Raw genomic sequence first — 19,135 nt, 5'->3', positions numbered from 1 at the left:
GTACATTCCCGATACCGAACTAGCTCTAAAATAAATTAATTGTGGTTTTTGGGTAAGCTCTACAAAATTAAGTTTGGATTTATGGTTGGATTACCTTGTATAGTTAATGTTAATTTGAGTCGGGAAGTTTTGGAGTTAAGTATGGTGTTATAATTTTAAGAGATGGAGTCTCTAACCGTTATGGTTGAACGAGAGTCGGGTGAGACGTTAGGTCTAGCACACACTTTTTGATGTCCTTGTGTCGAGACTAATAGTATTTTTATTTGTTTATTTTATCGGCGAGACTACCATGACACAAGACGATCCAACTAAGGATCGAAATTAGACTTCTCGAGGTGAGTGGACTTTTGGTTTTGAAAGTATTTCTTGAAGACTCATTGATTTAATTTAGTTTTGTTATCTCGAGTTTTGGTTTAAAATTATGATTCTCTAGTGGGATTTTGTTTATGATCATGTTTTGCAAAATTTTCAATAATTGAATTACATTTCTTTCCATGGGCTTGACCTTGAGTATGAGATCCTCAACATAAATGGAAAATGGTGTTTTTATATGTATATTTATATTTATTTGTGTCAAGTTGTTTTCAAATGAAATTTTCAAAGAAAGGCCCAAATCAATGTGTTTGCGGATTGGTTTTCGTTTAACAATGGATATATGGATTCATAAGTTATTTTCATCCTTGAGATGTGTTTGAAATGAGGTAATTTTGAACGGTCAGAAAATCATATTTTGTTGGATATTGAAATGATGAGGATTTAAACCGTCCTAGTAGTACCCTCTCTTAACAGGTATAAATTGCTCTGCATTTGTTTAGAGATGATTCGGCGGTGTATGACCAGCATTACATATTCGCTCTGCACTTGCCTAGTCGGCAATGTATGACCAGCATAGTATATTGCTCTGCACTCGCCTAGAGATGACTCGGCAGTGTATGACCAGCATAACATATTACTCTGCACCTGCCTCGAGATAACTCAGCGGTGTATGACCAACATCATAAGCTCTGCGTGCATGTATGACTAGCATCATAAGCTCTGCATGCATGTATGACCAGCAGTTTCCCGAGTACTAGTACGATGTGACTTTATTCGGCCCTTGAGATCTTACTTTCATTAAGTTTTAAGTTATGAGATTTAATAACTTGACTATTAGTTTTTTTTTTATTTGAGAATTTAAATAATATTACCATCTAACTTATTTTGTGGAAAGCTTTGAAGTTTTGTATGCTTGAGCTTATTTAAAATCCATGCATTTGAAGGCTTCATGATGTTATCGGAAAGGTCTGAAAAAAATTTGTTTTAAACTGGGGGATTTAAAAAGAAGAATCAAGTTTATTGCTTACGGAAAATTTCACGCTATTAAAATCTTTTTATGTCCACTCACTAAGATTTTTCTCTCACGTCTTGTCTATTTTGTTTTAAAATTGCCCCAAATAGGAGCGGTCGAGCCAAGAGGAACATCGAGGCATTTTGAAAACGTTTGAGGACCTTGTAGGCTAGGGTTCCCTTTTAATTTTTTTGTTTGTATAAAAAAAATTTACAATTGCTCTGATAACCTATGAAAATTAGTTGTATTTATCTTTGGATGGGTCAGATACCCTTATATGCTTTGTGGTAGAGGTGGCTGAAAGACATAGAAGTGTTTTTCTGCAAGTTTTAGAAAGTTGGGTTAGTCCAATTTCAGGGGAGGTTATGCCGAATTTTCGGTAGGATTTTCCTTGATTTCACTACTACAATAATGTAAATAGACAACACTTAATAGATAACGGTTTTGTTAAAACTGTTGTGTAGTTTCAAAGCATAACGGTTTTTTAAAAAACTGTTGTCTTAATACATGAAATCTCATGATTTTTGGGCCGTTGACTGTTTATGTTTTGTCTAAACAACGTTTTTAATTTTTAAGCATTGTGTAAGCGAGAGATTTATAAAAAACCGGTGTACAGTGATTTCATTAAAAAAATTACTGTAGCTTAGGCCGGTTGTGTAATGTCCCATTCCTTATATTTTCACATTACCTCTGTCACTCAGTCAAAATCCCTCTCCTTCTCAAACCTCTCGATCTGCTCTCTCTCTCTCTCCCTCTACTACTATCAAACTCTCTCTGTCCTGTCGCACCCCCTCCTCCTAGTCCAGCCAAACTCTCTATGTCTCTGTCTCTGTCTCTGTCTCATTTCTCTTCTTCATTTTAGCCACCATGATTACAATTAAACAGATTTCATTCCCACTTCCAGAAAACCCCAAAAAAATTAGGGATTTTGATACCCACTTCAAGATTAAGGTAAGATTCGCAATCGGATACACGAAAAGCTCACGGAGTGGAAGGTCAATCCTCTGGCAGGTTTCAATGTTCTAGTCTTGGCCCCGACGGTAAGTTTTGAGCTTCGCTTGTTGGTAATTCCATCTGGGTTTGTGTGTTTTTGCGCAAATCAAGCTGGAGCAGCAGTGTTGTTTCCTCTACTACAGTTGTTCTTCCACCGTGTTGAAGTTTCATTGGGTTTTACTTATCTTTCTGTCTATTTCCTGATTAGGTTCTTCTTCAAAGTTAGGGTTTTCTTCTCCTTTTTTGTTTAAATTTCGGTTTAGATGTTTTAATTTTGGGGGTTTTGTATTTTTGTTTGCTGTGTTTTTTTTTTCTTTGGTGTGATGGTTATCTTGTGAATTTTTTTAATTTTTTTTGGGCTAAGTTGTGATTTAGTTTTCTGGGTTTTTTCCCCTCTAATTTCTGTTTGTGTATCTGTTTCCTCTGTCCCAAATGCTCACGGATTATTTTTGCATTTTTTTTTTCAGGAGAGAGTAATTGATACTTCAGCAAAGCCTTCTCACTTTGCTGCCCAGTCCAATGTTGCTCCCTATGCTCCCCCAATGATAACTATGGACAATGATGATGGCATCTCATACAAAGTCTTCAAGTTTACTGTTGATGTCCATTTTAACGTCTAGATGACGAGATGCTGATTAGAACAGGGTGGACTTTGTAATGGCTGCAGATTTTCACAATGGCGAGATGCTGCCAGCTCACTGGCTGTCCTTGTGGTTCTCTTCAATAAGAGGCCCTTCTAAATTCCCTGGAGTTACAATTTGGTTTACTCCTATAGTTGTGGGAGAGTGTCTTTCCTATTCCAACCTGCAGCTTAAAACATTCCTATTTGTCCAATGAGGAACCAGTCACACTTGTTTCTTCTAACTTTCCTGTTTTACTACTTTAGGCTGCTTTCAAATGATTTCATCTGTTTAGATGGTTTCAAGAAGTTGGAGTTTATGTAGAGTCTGTCTGTTTATGTAGGCTTGAGTTAATGGAATGCCTGATTGTTTGCAATAGATGCTTGACTTTCTTTTGAAGGAAGAGGCTGAGAAACAGGGTATTTAGTAACTGGGCTCTGAGTGTGGTGGTATTTTATTCTTATGGGATGGATTGCTTGTTGAAATTTTTCTGTGCTTGGTGTTTTATGTTATGAAGGGAAAGTAGTTGGTATCTGGGCTCTGAGTTTGGTGGTATTTTATTCTTATGGGATGGATTTCTTGTTGAAAATTTTCTGTGCTTTGTTGGGATTTGGTGTTTTCTGTTATGAAGGGAAAGTAGTCGGTATGGTTTTGACACATGGATATGATCTTGGGTGTGGTTGTAATGTGGGTGTGGTTGTGATGTGGACAGGGAGGAGGCAGCGGCTGTGTGGTGTTGGTTGTGGTGGTGTTTTTTACTCAAATCAGTGGAGCTAGGTGTTAATAAGAATAAATTTAACATGAGTTCTGACAGCAGGAGCCGAAGCAGGAGCAGGAGCAGGAGCCCTACGGATCGTAAGATCCGTTCTGATCGCTTTTCCTATCGTGATGCACCTTACAGGAGAGATGGTCGTCGGGGTTTCAGGTTTTCTGGCTTTTGTCCATTATTTTATATCTTTTCTTGTCTTTATAAATGTGGGTATAAGGAGAAAGTAATCTCTCAACATGATTTCATTGGAGATGGTTTGGAATCTTATTATCAACTGTATGTGTTGAGTAAGACCTCTACCTGAATATTGCCTTTGAAGGCCTTTTAAAGTTGATATTTCATAATGTTGCTTCTGGATAATAACGTTTGTACATTTGTTTGGAGCTTTGTAAGTTTTCAAATATAAAAGTCAATCCTAATTGATTGTTTAACTACATACTTTAGTGTAAATAATCTTGGTTGTAGAGGTAACTTTGTCTATGTTAGTGGTGCATAAAAGTTGTATGGATATTAACTTTTGCATTTTCAATTGTTTTTAGCTCAGTACATGTGTTAACTCCTTAACTACTTGTGCAACTCATTGGGAATTTTTTCTAAACTTTCAGTGTGCATGGTATATTTACTTTCATGTTTTGAACTTTTGGCTGTGCATGTTTCTTTTGGGTGAGAAAGGGTGATTGTGCATGTTTCTTTTGGGTGAGAAAGGGTGATTGTGCATGTTTCTTTATGTGACTATGGCTCTGGTTCTTCTTGATGAGATAATGTAGGACATTTAACCATTTTTCTTCCCCCAGTTTGTTTTGACTGGGATAATTGTTTTTTTGTTTTTTATAAATAATTTGACACAGAAAAGGTCTGCTTTTATGGATATCTTATCTGTATTTGAAGTATTTAATAGCATGCCTCCCCCCCCCTTTTTTTGGTGGGAGAGAGGGGGTGCCTTGTTTTGCTTTCTCTTTCTCTGAGTTCCACCAGGTTTTCTAGTGTTTTGTTTATGTTTTGGCTTCCATTGATGGATTACAATGTTATCCTCCAAATAATATTCTACTTTTTTATGACCTTTTCTTTTTAATTTGCATGATTAATAAGTGATAGCCATGAGAAGTTTACAATTTAAGTTGTGAAATTGCAATGCCATTATTTTCTTCTTGGAACTTAATGTATTATTATTATTATTTTTTGCCAGCCGAGACAATTTGTGCAAGAACTGCAAACGACCGGGCCATTATGCTAGAGAATGCCCTAATGTTGCAATTTGTCACAATTGTGGTCTTCCTGGGTATGGAAACTCATTCTGCCATTCATTATAATCTTTTTATTATTTTTTTATTAGCCATTCATTATATTCTGGTGTTTATTTCTTTTCTGGGGGTCCAGACTTCCTAGATAGTTGAAATCCATGAAAATCAAATTTTGACTAGTTAATAGCCCAAACATCCATTTCCTGAATATGTGAATTTGAGCGTATGGCATTTAACACTGCCTCTTCTGTCTCTACCAGGACAGATGCCTCTGCTTCTGCTACCAAGTGTTCTATTTCTATCATAATTTTACCAATAATTCCTAAACTTCTGTTTATACCCCCATTTTTCTGTCTAGAAATTATTGTCACTTCCAAAATCAAGATCCACTCAAGTTCTTTACCAACTCCTCCCTCCTTTTCTATCTTCAACAGTTAAACAACTATTGCCACCATTCAGTAGTGTCAGTAAATTTTAACACCACAGGCTTGCCCCCATTAATGCCACTATTGTCATAACCTTTTTGACATTACCACAGCTACTACTTTATGCCTCACAACCACCCTAGTTACTGTCTTTCTTGGTTAACTTATTCTTCTCTGTTTCCACCTCAGTGTCACCTCTGCCTCTACTACTGTTGTATCCATGTTTTCCCTTGTACCACATTAGACAATAACAAGTAGCAGCCAGCAATAACACTTTTAAATCCCTCCTCCTTTAACTGTAATTCAAGAGTATGACCAAAATAAATTCAAAAGAAAAAACCGAAAATTCAAGAAAAATATGTATGGTCCCCACCAATAACAAGGCATCAATACGTGACAATGTGTCAATTTTTTGGTATTTTGTGAGGCCAGTCTCCATATTGTTAGGAGTGAGGATTGCTTTAATATTTAAGCATTATCTCTCTCTCTTGAGATTAGTGATGGAAAAAAGTTAAAATTTTAGAGACTTGCACGATTTAGACCTATTTAGACAATTTAGAATGTTATATTTTCCATTTTAAGCAAAGTAGCAGTACCTTGTGGTGAAAATGGTGGGTAAATTATTTGTGTCATTGCTTCAATAAGGTTGCATGGTTTCTTATCTCATGATGACCTGCCTCATCCAGATGTTTCTTTCTTTCATTCTTTCCTTTAAAAAAGAAAAAAGAAAGATGATTATATGTTTCATGACATAGTTGTAATTGTGCCATTCAAATATTTCACCAGGCACATTGCTTCGGAGTGTACCACAAAGTCACTATGTTGGAACTGCCGGGAACCTGGTCACATGGCCAGTAACTGCCCAAACGAAGGCATCTGCCACACTTGTGGTAAGGCTGGACATCGCGCTAGAGACTGTACAGCTCCCCCAATGCCACCTGGGGACTTGAGGTTGTGCAACAACTGCTACAAGCAGGGTCATATTGCAGCTGACTGCACAAATGAGAAGGCATGTAACAACTGTAGGAAGACGGGTCACCTAGCACGTGATTGCCCGAATGACCCCTTTTCATTTCACCCCTCAAATTTTAAATATTTGCGAGAAGGTAAAACTTAGGCTTAGATATTTGGACAATATTTGATGTAGTTTTCTGGGGGTGGATTCTACATGCCCTCCATCCATATGTTTCTAATGAGGAAATGGAGGATTTTTTAAGATATTGACCTTCTTGGTATGTGTATATATAACCTAAAGGTTTGTCATGATAGTATTAGTTGAATAGAAGTTGCAATGACATGTTCATGTTAAGATAAGTACATATATTAATTTTATGTATTGCCACTGTGTGCTGCTGATCTTATGCATTCGGACTGGAAGTGGCTTGCTTTGCAATTAAAATGCTCTGGAGTTCTAAATTCTAGAGCTTCCTTTTCGAGAGGAATTGTTGTAATGGTTTTTTAAAATTTGCTTGTTCTGTCTGCAGCAATTGGTGGTATTACAGGAGAGCTTCTGGAGCAAAACGCGCAAGCCTTGAATCAAATTTCTGCAAATCTTGCAGCTTTCTAGGTATAGAGCTATCATTATATTATTTGTTTCGCATCATTGTGGCTATTAATTTAATATGAAAGCCATATGGTGTTAGGAAACTCAAAACCAAAGTTCTGCTCTTGTACATGCTGTGTATGCATTGGTAATGAATATTGACATCCATTTCTTGATGATTTATGTCGATAATAAACAGAACACCGAGTAGTTGTATATGTTTATCACTATTAAGTTACTCAAAGCATTTTAGTTTTTTAAAACTAGATTGAATCCCTTGATATACAACATTTTTATTAATAAACATCCGGGGCCTTGTAATTAGGAGAGAATCTCTAGGTGTGTTTTTTCATAGTTGGCTGAACTAATTGGAAGCAGCAAGAACCCTTTAAACAAAAATGCTGAACTCCTTTTTTTTATTGATTCATTCAATTACTTAAAAAAAAGGTTATTTAAACAAAAATGTTGAATTTCTTATTGGTGTATTCCCTTATGTTAATCCCTTTGTTACTCCATGGTTAATTTCAGTGGGAAAGGAGAAAGGACAACACCTACTCACAGGACCAGATTGATGAAGTACGCGCTGAATGGGCAGGTTTTCTGGTGCGCTATATGTAGATCCAATACGTACTCCTCACTTCCCTAAATCTGCTGGCTGGGTTTAACAAGCATTTTTTGGTAAATATTTTGTGTAGCTAACTGGCTAGGCTGTGTAGACATGCAATATTATGATGGGAGCAGTTCATTGACTAGCTAATCTTGCAAAGTCAGATATTTTGGTATTTATATGGCTGACTTTGCACGATTACTTAGGTTAGACCATGTCATCCCTAGCTTTATAGTTTTTGTAATCAACAAGTACTTTTTGTAGTTATCAAGTTACTTATAATTTTTTGGGCTGTACATTAATTGGCAAGGAATGTGTGAATGGGTTTGTTATCATGATCGACTTTGTAAACTCCAATTCCAATTTAATGAATTCATGGATCTTTTTGAGTTACCAATATTTGTGGATTACTTTGGATGCAACAAGCAGGGATTTAGTGAGATTTAATTCCAATTGGATATGCAAGCAGGGAATTAATGGGGATTCAATTGGATGTAAGCAGGGATATTAAAATGTGAATCAAACAAACAACAGTTTTAAATTTTAAAAAATTATGTTAATTAATCATAGACAACGGTTTTAGTTAAATAACCATTGTATAAAACACCTACTAACAACAGTTAAAACGATTAACCAAAAAATTGATGTGTATCATCTATCTATACAACATTTTTGAAAAAAAATTACTTATCAAACACATAACTTAACATCACATATAGTTAAAAAAAGTTGTGGAAAAAATGATTACCCAACGGTTTTAAGATATAAAATGATATGTATAAGTAATTAAAATAACATGTTTTAGTAAAAACTGTTGTTGAGTTTCTTATGTACAATCATCATGCCGGTTTTATACTTAATTATGCAACGGTGTTTCTTAAAACGGATGTTTAATAATACTTTGGACAACATTTATATCATATAAGTATTGTCTAATCTTTACTAATACAATTGTTTTGTATCTGTAAACGTTGTGTATTGGGTTTCAACACAACTGTTTAAGATGAATATTGGGCATTTTGGTGGATACTAGACAACAGTTTTAAATTATAACTGTTGTATTAATCCATTTAGACAACGGGTTTTTACCGTTGTCTAAATATACTATAGTCGTCACTCGCCTAGACGACGGAATTTTGGGTAAATAGACAACGGTTTTTCACCGTTGTCTATTTACATTATTGTAGTAGTGTTTGGATTCCCACAGGACCCTCTCCGAGATTCAGGGTAGAATCCGGGGGCGGTCCTGTCAAAAATTCAACTCCTTAAGTGCCCACAATGCCTTGTGTTCAAGCTCCACGGGTAGATGACATGCCTTCCCAAACACAAGCCTATAAGGTGACATTCTCAAAGGTGTCTTGAATGCCGTTCTATATGCGTACAAAGCATCATTCAACTTCAAACTTCAATCCTTCCTTGAAGTGTTCACCATCTTCTCTAGGATATACTTGATCTCCCTATTTGAAATCTCAACTTGTCCACTAGTTTGTGGATGATAGGGAGTGCTTACTTTGTGCTTCACATCATACTTCTTGAGTAAGGCTTCAAAGGGCTTGTTGATGAAATGTGATCCTCCTTTACTAATGAGAACCCTAGGAGTGCCAAACCTTGAAAAGATGTTCACCTTGAAGAATTTCATAACCACCTTGTGATCATTTGTCTTGGATGCCACGACCTCAACCCACTTTGACACATAATCAACACTCACAAGAATATATAGATTTCCAGAGGAACTAGGGAATGGTCCCATAAAGTCAATGCCCCAACAATCAAACAATTCAACTTCTAAGATATTAGTTAGGGGCATTTGATTTCTTGATGAAATGTTTCCAACCCTTTGGCATCTATCACAACTAGTAACAAAAGCATATGCATCATTAAATATGGTAGGCCAAAAAAATCCACTAGTAAGTACCTTTAGTGCGGTTTTCTTGCCTCCAAAGTGTCCTCCACAAGTATATGAATGGGAATGCTTAAGAATGCTTTGAACTTCATCTTGGTGCACACATCTTCTCATCACACTATCTTTGCACATTTTGAACCATAAGGGATCATCCCAAATGTAGTGTCTTGCCTCCTTCAAAAACCTCTTCTTGGCTTGGTAGTCAAACTCCCTAGGCATAAACTTGCCTCCACTAGCATTGTAGTTAACAAAATGCATAAACCAAGGCAAAGAATCCTCTCTAGTAGTCATGACAAAAAGGCTCTCATCTGGAAAAGATTCACACAAAGGGATGTGAGAATCATCACCTCCTTCCACTAATCTTGACAAGTGATCCGCAACCAAGTTCTCCTTTCCAGGCTTGTCTTTGATCTCAATATCAAACTTTTGTAGCAAGAGTATCCACCTTATAAGCCTCGGTTTTGTATCTTTCTTGGACAAGAGATACTTCAATGCACTATGATCCGTGTGCACAATGACTTTGGCACCCAACAAGTAGCTTCTAAACTTCTCCAAAGCAAAGATGATGGCAAGCAATTCCTTCTCCGTTGTGGTGTAGTTGAGTTGAACATCATTCAAGGTTCTACTTGCATAATAGATGGCATGGAGAAACTTGTCTTTCCTTTGTCCCAAAACGGCTCCAAGTGCATAGTCACTAGCATCACACATCAACTCAAATGGCATACTCTAATCCGGTGCACAAATGATAGAAGCTTTGATAAGTAACTCCTTGATCTTCTCAAAGGCATGTACGCAAGCCTCATCAAACACAAATGGTACATCCTTGGCTAGAAAATCACAAAGTGGCTTTGATACCTTGGAGAAGTCTTTGATAAATCTTCTATAAAATCCTGCATGGCCAAGGAAGCTTCTCACGGCCCTCACACTTGTAGGTGGCAGAAACTTCTCAATGACCTCCACTTTTGCTTTATTAACCTCAATCCCTCTTGAAGAAATAACATGCACCAAAAATATGCCCTCTTGAACCATGAAATGACACTTTTTCCAATTGAGCACAAGGTTGGTTTCTTCACATCTTTGAAGTACAAGATCCAAGTGGTGAAGACAATCATAAAAAAAAAAAGCCAAAAACACTAAAATCATCCATGAATACCTCAATAGAGCGCTCTACCATGTCACTAAAGATTGACATCATGCATCTTTGAAAGGTGGCCGGAGCATTGCATAAACCAAAAGACATTCTCCTATATGCAAAAGTGTCATATGGATAAGTGAAAGTGGTCTTCTCTTGGTCTTCCGGTGCTATAGGGATTTGATTGTAGCCACTATACCCATCAAGGAACTAATAGTAGGAATGCCTCACCAATCTCTCAAACATTTGATCAATGAATGACAATGGGAAATGATAATTTCTTGTGGCATTGTTGAGCTTTCTATAGTCAATACACACCCTCCAACCCGTGGGGAGTCTTTGTGGCACAAGCTCTCCTTTCGCATTTGATACCACGATCACTCCACCTTTCTTTGGCACAACTTGAACTGGTGACACCCATTTTGAATCTGAGATGGGATATATTACCCCCACATCAAGTAGCTTCATGATCTTCCCTTTAACAACTTCTTTCATAGGAGGGTTGAGTCTTCTTTGATCATCCCTTGTTGGCTTGATATCATCTTCAAGGAGAATTCTATGTATGCACAAACTAGGGCTCAATCCCTTGATATCGGCTATGGTCCATCCAAGTGCTCCTTTGTGTTCTCTAAGCACTCTCATAAGCTTACTTTCATACAAATCACTCAAATAAGAAGACACAATTACTGGCAACGTGTGGTTTTCACCAATAAAAGCATACTTTAAATGTGTAGGAAGAGGTTTAAGCTCAAGATTAAGGGGACATGCAATTGATGGGAGTAAAGGAGTAGGGTTAGAAGGGCATACCTCAAACTTGGGAGCCAAGTGTGGTGTATAAGGCCTCACGGCCTCAAGTGTGCTCAAGGCCTCAAGTGTCTCTTCTTCCATGAAATCCATGCTATTATGCATGATACAAGCTTCCAAAGGATCCTTTGTTGATGTCTCAATGAATGTATTCTTCAAAAACTTGTCAATGCAATTCATCACTTCAATCCGGTAACAATCATGATTTTGTGATGGCTTCTTCAATGCATCAAAGACCCTAAAGGCAATGGTAGTGTCATGAACCGTCATGGTCATAAGCCCTTCCTTAACATCAATCTTGGCACCCGTCGTGGCCATGAATGCAAGACCAAAGATGATAGGCAAGTCATTTCCACTTGTTTGTACCTCCTCCATGTGAAGAATAATGAAATCCGCCGGTATAATGTGCTCATCAACCTTCACAAGAACATCCTCCACCACTCCTCTTAGATACACAATGCTACTATCCGCCAATTGAAGAGAAATAGTGATGAGAGAGATATCTCCAAGACCTAGTGTCTCATACACATGATAGGGCATAAGATTGATGCTTGCCCCTAAATCCATCAAGGCTTTCTCAAAAGGATGATTTCCAATGGTGCAAGGAACGGTAAAGGAGCTCGGATCCTTCAACTTTGGTGGAAGCTTCCTTTGCAAAACGGCACTCAATTGCTCACTTAGTACCACCTTGTCATTCTTCTCAAATTGTGTCTTGTACCTCTTGTTTGTGCATAGATCTTTCAAAAACTGGAAAGCTAATCCTATCATGAGAAAGTGCTTCCCCATGTCTTTCTTGCCAACCGGGTACGTTTTAGTACAATTTGGATGAAATTGGACCAAGTATGCACCAAAATGACATTTTCATGCCTTCTTAACACCAAATGTGTTTCAATAGGTCTAGAACGCTAATCCTAACATGAGAAAGTGCTTTCCCAAGTCTTTCTTTTCATCCGGTAACGTTTTTGGTGAAATTAGTACGAAATTGGACTAAGTATGACCGAAATTACGTTTTCGTTTGTTCTCAACACCAAATATGGTTCAATAGGTCTAGAACGCTAATCTAAAATGAGAAAGTGCTTTCTCATGTCTTTCTATTCATTCGGGAATGTTTTTGGTGCAATTAGGACGAAATTGGACCAAGTATGCACCAAAATGACGTTTTCGTTTGTTCTTAACAGCAAATATGGTTCAATAGGTCTAGAACGCTAATACTAATATGAGAAAGTGTTTTCTCATATCTCTATGTTCATCCAGGAACGTTTTCAGTGCAATTAGGACGAAATTGGACCAAGTATGTACCGAAAAGGCGTTTTCGTGTGTTCCGAACACCAAATGTGTTTCAATAGGTTAAGAACGCTAATCCTAACATGAGAAAGTGTTTTCTCATGTCTTTCTTTTCATCTGAAAATGATTTTGGTGCAATTAGGACGAAATTGGACCAAGCATGCACCGAAATGACGTTTTCATGCGTTCTTAACAAAAAAAGTGGTTCAATAGGTCTAGAACGCTAATCCTAACTTAAGAAAGTGCATTCTCACGTCTTTCATTTCATTCGAAAATGTTTTTGGTGCAATTAGGACGAAATTGGACCAAGCATGCACCGAAATGACGTTTTCGTGCGTTCTTAAGAACAAAAGTGGTTCAATAGGTCTAGAACGCTAATCCTAACTTAAGAAAGTGCATTCTCACGTCTTTCATTTCATCCGGGAACGTTTTTGGTGCAATTAGGACGGAATTGGACCAAGTATGCACCGAAATGACGTTTTTGTGCGTTCTTAACATCAAATGTGATTCAATAGGTCTAGAGCACTAATCCTAACATGAGAAAGTGTTTTCCCAAGTCTTTCTTTTCATCCGGGAACGTTTTTGGTGCAATTAGGACAAAATTCGACCAAGTATACACCGAAATGACGTTTTCGTGCGTTCTTCACCCCAAATGTGATTCAATAGGTCTAGAGCACTATACCTAACATGAGAAAGTGTTTTCCCAAGTCTTTCTTTTCATCCAGGAACATTTTTGGTGAAATTAGTACGAAATTGGACCAAATATGCATCGAAATGATTTTTTCGTGCGTTCTTAACATCAAATATGGTTCAATAAGTCTAGAACGCTAATCTTAACATGAGAAAGTGCTTTCCCAAGTCTTTCTGTTCATCCGGGAATGTTGTTGGTGCAATTAGGACGAAATTGGACAAAGTACGCACCAAAATGACGTTTTCATGCCTTCTTAACACCAAATGTGTTTCAATAGGTCTAGAATGCTAATCCTAACATGAGAAAGTGTTTTCCCAAGTCTTTCTTTTCATCCGGTAACGGTTTTGGTGAAATTAGTACGAAATTGGACCAAGTATGCACCGAAATTATGTTTTCGAGCGTTCTTAACACCAAATATTGTTCAATAGGTCTAGAACGCTAATCCTAACATAAGAATGTGCTTTCCCATGTCTTTCTGTTCATCAGGGAATGTTTTTGGTGCAATTAAGACGAAATTGGACCAAGTATGCACCGAAATGAGGTTTTCGTGCGTTCCTAACACTGAATGTGTTTCAATAGGTCGAGAACGCTAATCCTAACATGAGAAAGTGCTTTCCCATGTCTTTCTTTTCATCCGGAAACGTTTTTGGTGCAATTAGGACGAAATTAGACCAAGTATGCACCGAAATGACGTTTTTGTGCGTTCTTAACAACAAATTTGGTTCAATAGGTCTAGAAAGCTAATCCTATCATGATAAAGTACTTCCCCGTGTCTTTCTTGCCAACCGGGCACGTTTTGGTACAATTAGGCCTAAATTGAACCAAGTATCCACCGAAATGACGTTTTCGTGCGTTCCTAACACCAAATGTGGTTCAATAGGTCTAGAACGCTAATCCTAACATGAGAAAGTGTTTCCCCATGTCTTTCTTGCCAACCGGGCAAGTTTTGGTGCAATTTGGACGAAATTGGACGTATGCACCGAAATGACGTTTTCGTACATCCTTAACTCTAAATGTGATCCAATTGGTCTAGAACAATAATCCAAACATGAGAAAATGCTTTCCCATGTCTTTCTTGTCATCCGGAAACATTTTTAGTGAAATTAGTACGAAATTGGACCAAGTATGCACCGAAATGACGTTTTCGTTCGTTCTTAACACCAAATGTGGTTCTGTTTGGTGATGGAATTGAATCCGTAGAACCTTATTGCAGCATTGTGTCTAAACAAAAACAAAGTTTTGAGTCTTCTTGTTTTAATTGTGTTTTTAGAGTCCCCAACAAGTTGATTGATTGTTTATAGCCATTGAGAAGCATGTTTAGCATTGTGTTTATGATATGTGTTCTTCTTTTACTAATAGTGTTCCATAACTTATTTTGCAATTCTATGTGATTAGGCCTTATTTTCATGAACTTGAGTTGTGATTTGCATGATTTAGTGATTCACATACATCTTAGAGTAGATTTATGTGACCTATGTGAGCTTTTGAGCCTTGTCCTTCATTTCGCGAGTGTTGTACATGACTCTATTCTTTTCTTGTCATTTAAGTCATTGTATGATCTCATTGTTTTTGATCAAATGCTTGAAATGTATATATTTTTTAATCAATGAACTAGAACTTCTTTCTTATTCTTGGCAAAGCATGTGTATAACTACATGAATCTTAGGAGATGATTTTAGGCCATGTTTGTTTTACCTATAGCCAAAAAGGCCAACCCTTATGTGTTTTATCCCTAGTTAACCCTTTTGAGCCTAATAGCTTTTTCTTTGTTTACCCATACTATATACCTAAACCTACGTTTGGGGGTGTTATATTCCTTTATCCGTTTACCCTTATCTATGACTTTGCATTAATTTATGATTGAGGTTGAAAATAAATGATTATGATTAGCTTGAAGGAAAAGAGAATGAAATGTGCTTAATGGTACATGCCGTGCCCTAAAAAAAAAAATGAAAAGAAGAAAATTGAAAGTGAAAAAAAAAAAAAGAGGGATGGTTTCAAAATAAATGTTGTGGGTAAAAGCGTTCAAGTTGAAGCTATGATGTGCTAGTATGCAAGGTATACCTCTAAGAGTTGTTTTGATATTGCAATTCCATAATTTAGCCCTTTGTGTTTTCCGTTCATTTCAATCTCTTACCTTAACCTAAGCTTTCATTATAACCCCTATGAAGCCCTAATTGATTTTAGGAGAAGTGTAGTTCTTAATGTGGAGTCTAGGAGAGAAGGGATCGAGCTTATGGTTATTGATTTTATTTCAAGTATTTTGATTTTCCCTTTTATGAGATCATGTTTCTTTCAAATGTGCCTTTGTTTCATGCTAGTATGTGAGCTGTACATAACTTGTCTCACATATCCTTTTGAGTGCACGAATCAACCCAATTCTTGAGCGCTTCATTGTTGAGAGTATGCCTTGGTGAAGATTGAAGTTGTTTCCTTGCTTGTCTAACACTTGGGTTATGAAGAGAATGACCTATATGTACAATGTAGGAGTAAGGTATGTTATTTGAAGCATTATTAGAATTTGAAGAATAAATGTTATATATACCTTGCTCTACTATGTTATTGTTAGTCATACTCATGATATCATTTGTTGGGAAAGTAAGTTAGTTTGTTTTTGAGTCTTTTCTTTATTTTCTTTGCTCGAGGACTAGAAAAGTCTAAGTTTAGGGGTGTGATGAGTGTGCATTTTGCATCATTTTATGATACTAACTCTCTAACCTAGAGTGTAAGAACTCGACATTTTGTGTTTTATTAGTTTGTTTTAGTGTTTTGTAGGTCAAATGAAGCAATGATGGAAAAAGGAGCCTAATGGGGCAATTTTGAGCTAAAAATGGAAAATATGGAAAAGGTAATCTTGAGAGAATCTTCTAGAAGAATCTATAATCTGGAAGGAATCTTTAGAGAATCTTAAACAAAATCTTTTAGGAAATCGTTTTGGTCAATGTTGATTTTTGGTCAAAGTCAATGGTCAATCATGCCACATCATCACATGACATGAACCACACATGCAGTCCATGCACTAGCCATGCGCATAACCTAGCCCAAAAGGACCAAGGCCATGCGCCTATTGCAAGCCCACAATGAGGAAGCCCAAGTCATGCAATCAAGGGTCCACAAGCCCAAGTGTATGCCGCACCTCACAGCTGATCCAAGGCCCAGAGATGGAATCCTTCATGTGCAAAGAAAATCTCACAAGATTCAGTCAAAGATCACAAGGAATCCTAGCTGACAAAGAAGTCAAAACCTTGGAAATTGAACATCAAATTTTGACAACAATTCAGTACTTATCCAGATCGAACCAGGTAGCATGCCATATATGGTTGGAAAGATACGGATATCAGCTTCGCAGGGAATTTTACGGATTTCATTTCCGAGTTTTCTAGCTCAAGATATAACCATTTTAGTGCAGATAGCGCAGCAGTTCCGCGAGCAAAAAAAGAAGTTACGCCCAAACAAGCCGAAGGCCTATTTTTGGCCGAATATTAGAAGCCTTAATGTGCATGGAAAGCGCTTGTCCCACATTGGAAAATCAGTAAAACCTTTCCACCTCCTCACTGCTATATAAGACTCTCGGTCTCTCACAAATCAATACATCTTCTACACCTTACACTTTTTTATTTTTCTAAAATTAAGAGAGCTGAAGAGAGAGAAAGGAAGGCGTGACACAAGGGAAGGGAAGAGGATTTGTGCCGAACCCTAGCTTGTGCCCTAGCTTTTCCGCAACCACCCTTTGCTTCTCCTTGTCTTCTTCTTTTAGTTTTCTTGTTTCTTTTTAATTAGTTTGTTATTTTCAAATATGGATTGGAACTTTATTTATAATATAGTGTTTTCTTTTCTGAATTTGTTTATGATTAGTTAGTTGATTTATCTTGCATGTTGAGTTATAGGTTGAATTTTTCAGATATGTCATGATTTAACAAATCGTTTATCCTTCTCTTGGTGAATTGAATTGATGTTTGCACTTATCAAAATCTATTTATCTATTAGAATTCGTATGTTAGGTTGTATGCACTCTTTGATTGGCCACCTTAGGGTAATTGCATCTAGTCGATTTGTTAGGTTTAGTTGTGAAATAGTCAAAGACACTAAATCACAAGTAACGAAGGAATAAGAGATCATTCTTGATAATGGATTCGTAGGACCTTTACAAGGAAATAGTCAAAGCTTGTATGTTGTGCGTGTTTAACGTTCTCATAGACCTTAATGACTCTTGCATGGGTAACAGCTTCCTTAGCTTAGTACTAGAGAACATGTAAGTTAACTAATTAGGGGAGGCCTAAGTCAAAGCTCTTAATTATGTCTTAGGGGAACAATTGCGAGAAAGTAACTAGTCAAACCTTTTTAGCAGTCAACCTTTGATTTGTTGTGTTTGAATCAATTTGCTCTTAACCTTGGATGGTTGAATTGTGCATATTTGAATTGGAAATCGAAAGCTCAACATTGCAAGATAATCATGTGTGTGCGTGTGTGTGTTTGGTGGTGTGCGTGAGTTTCATAACCTACAAACCCCCCTTTCGTGTGTGTGTGTTAGTAAATTCTATTTGGTAAGTTGAATTGGTTAATTTGATGTATATTTACCTATTCCTTTGTGGGATCGACCTCGTACTTATATGTTATGCTTACATGAGCGATTCGTATACCTGCGAGCTACAACTTGCGTTTCTAAATTCAAAGTAAAACAAGTTGTACACTTCAGCATGTCTTTCTTGCCAACCGGGCATGTTTTGGTACAATTTGGACGAAATTGGACCAAGTATGCACAAAAATGGTGTTTTCCTGCGTTCTTCATACTAAATGTGGTTCAATAGGTCTAGAAAGCTAATCTTAGCATGAGAAAGTGGTTCATCATGTCTTTCTTGCCTACTGGGCACGTTTTGGTACAATTTGGACGAAATTGGACCAAGTATACACCGAAATGACGTTTTCGTGCGTTTTTAACAAAAAATGTGTTCCAATAGGTCTAGAACGCTAATCCTAACATGAAAAAGTGCTTTCCCAAGTCTTTTTTTCATCGGGGAACTTTTTTGGTGAAATTAGTACGAAATTGGACCAAGTATGCATCGAAATGATGTTTTCATGCATTCTTAATACCAAATGTGGTTCAATAGATCTAGAATGCTAATCCTAATATGAGAAAGTGTTTTTCCATGTCTTTCTTGCCAACCGAGCATGTTTTGGTACAATTTGGACGAAATTGGACCAAGTATGCACCAAAATGATGTTTTCGTGAGTTCTTAACACCAAATGTGGTTCAATAAATCTAGAAAGCTAATCATAGCATGAGAAAGTGCTTCCCCATGTCTTTCTTGCCAACTGCGCACGTTTTGGTACAATTTGGACGAAATTGGACCAAGTATGCACCGAAATGACGTTTTCGTGCTTTCTTAACACCAAATGTGTTTCAAAAGGTCTAGAACGCTAATCTTAATAGGAGAAAGTGCTTTCTCATGTCTTTTTTTTCATCTGGGAACGTTTTTGTTGCAATTTGGATGAAATTGGACCAAGTATGCACCGAAATGATGTTTTCATGTGTTCTTAACACCTGGTCTACAACGCTAATCCTAACATGGGAAAGTGCTTCCCTATATCTTTCTTGCCAACCGGGCACGTTTTGGTGCAATATGAACGAAATTGGACTAAGTATGTACCGAAATGATGTTTTCGTACGTTCTTGATGAGTGTGCATTTTGCATCATTTTATGATACTAATTCTCTAACCTAGAGTGTTAGAACTCGTTACTTTTGTGTCTGTTGTCATGTTTTTGTATTTTAGGGTCAAATGAATTATAAATAGGG

At 37.1% G+C, this 19,135-nt stretch overlaps 1 protein-coding gene across 2 annotated transcripts; it reads left to right on the top strand.

Annotated features, from left to right (window-relative positions):
• The first annotated feature begins 2,840 nt into the window (after positions 1–2,840).
• On the top strand, positions 2,841–7,834 carry LOC147273155 (uncharacterized). 2 transcript variants are annotated; one of them, XM_086256981.1, is made up of 5 exons: positions 2,841–3,865; positions 4,896–4,988; positions 6,162–6,384; positions 6,860–6,942; positions 7,447–7,834. In XM_086256981.1, the coding sequence occupies exons 1-4, from the start codon at positions 3,741–3,743 to the stop codon at positions 6,908–6,910; spliced, it is 492 nt and encodes a 163-aa protein (XP_086113107.1). In that variant the 5' UTR covers positions 2,841–3,740; the 3' UTR covers positions 6,911–6,942; positions 7,447–7,834. The 2 variants fall into 2 exon arrangements, with proteins under 2 accessions (XP_086113107.1, XP_086113106.1); XM_086256980.1 differs by having other exon boundaries at positions 6,162–6,481.
• Positions 7,835–19,135: the final 11,301 nt, after the last annotated feature.

Source organism: Dryas octopetala, chromosome 9 (genome assembly GCF_963921425.1).
Source record: "Dryas octopetala chromosome 9, drDryOcto1.1, whole genome shotgun sequence".
Lineage (NCBI taxonomy): Eukaryota > Viridiplantae > Streptophyta > Magnoliopsida > Rosales > Rosaceae > Dryas > Dryas octopetala.
The sequence above is the reverse complement of the archived record's forward strand: the minus strand, read 5'-3'. Positions and strand labels throughout refer to the sequence as shown.

Bases quoted from the DNA above. Each gene is read 5' to 3' on its own strand.
- LOC147273155 (XM_086256980.1), top strand. From the start codon at position 3,741: ATGAGTTCTGACAGCAGGAGCCGAAGCAGGAGCAGGAGCAGGAGCCCT. The intron at 3,866-4,895 runs GTTTTCTGGCTT...ATTTTTTGCCAG, and splicing joins GATGGTCGTCGGGGTTTCAG to CCGAGACAATTTGTGCAAGA. The intron at 4,989-6,161 runs GTATGGAAACTC...ATATTTCACCAG, and splicing joins CACAATTGTGGTCTTCCTGG to GCACATTGCTTCGGAGTGTA.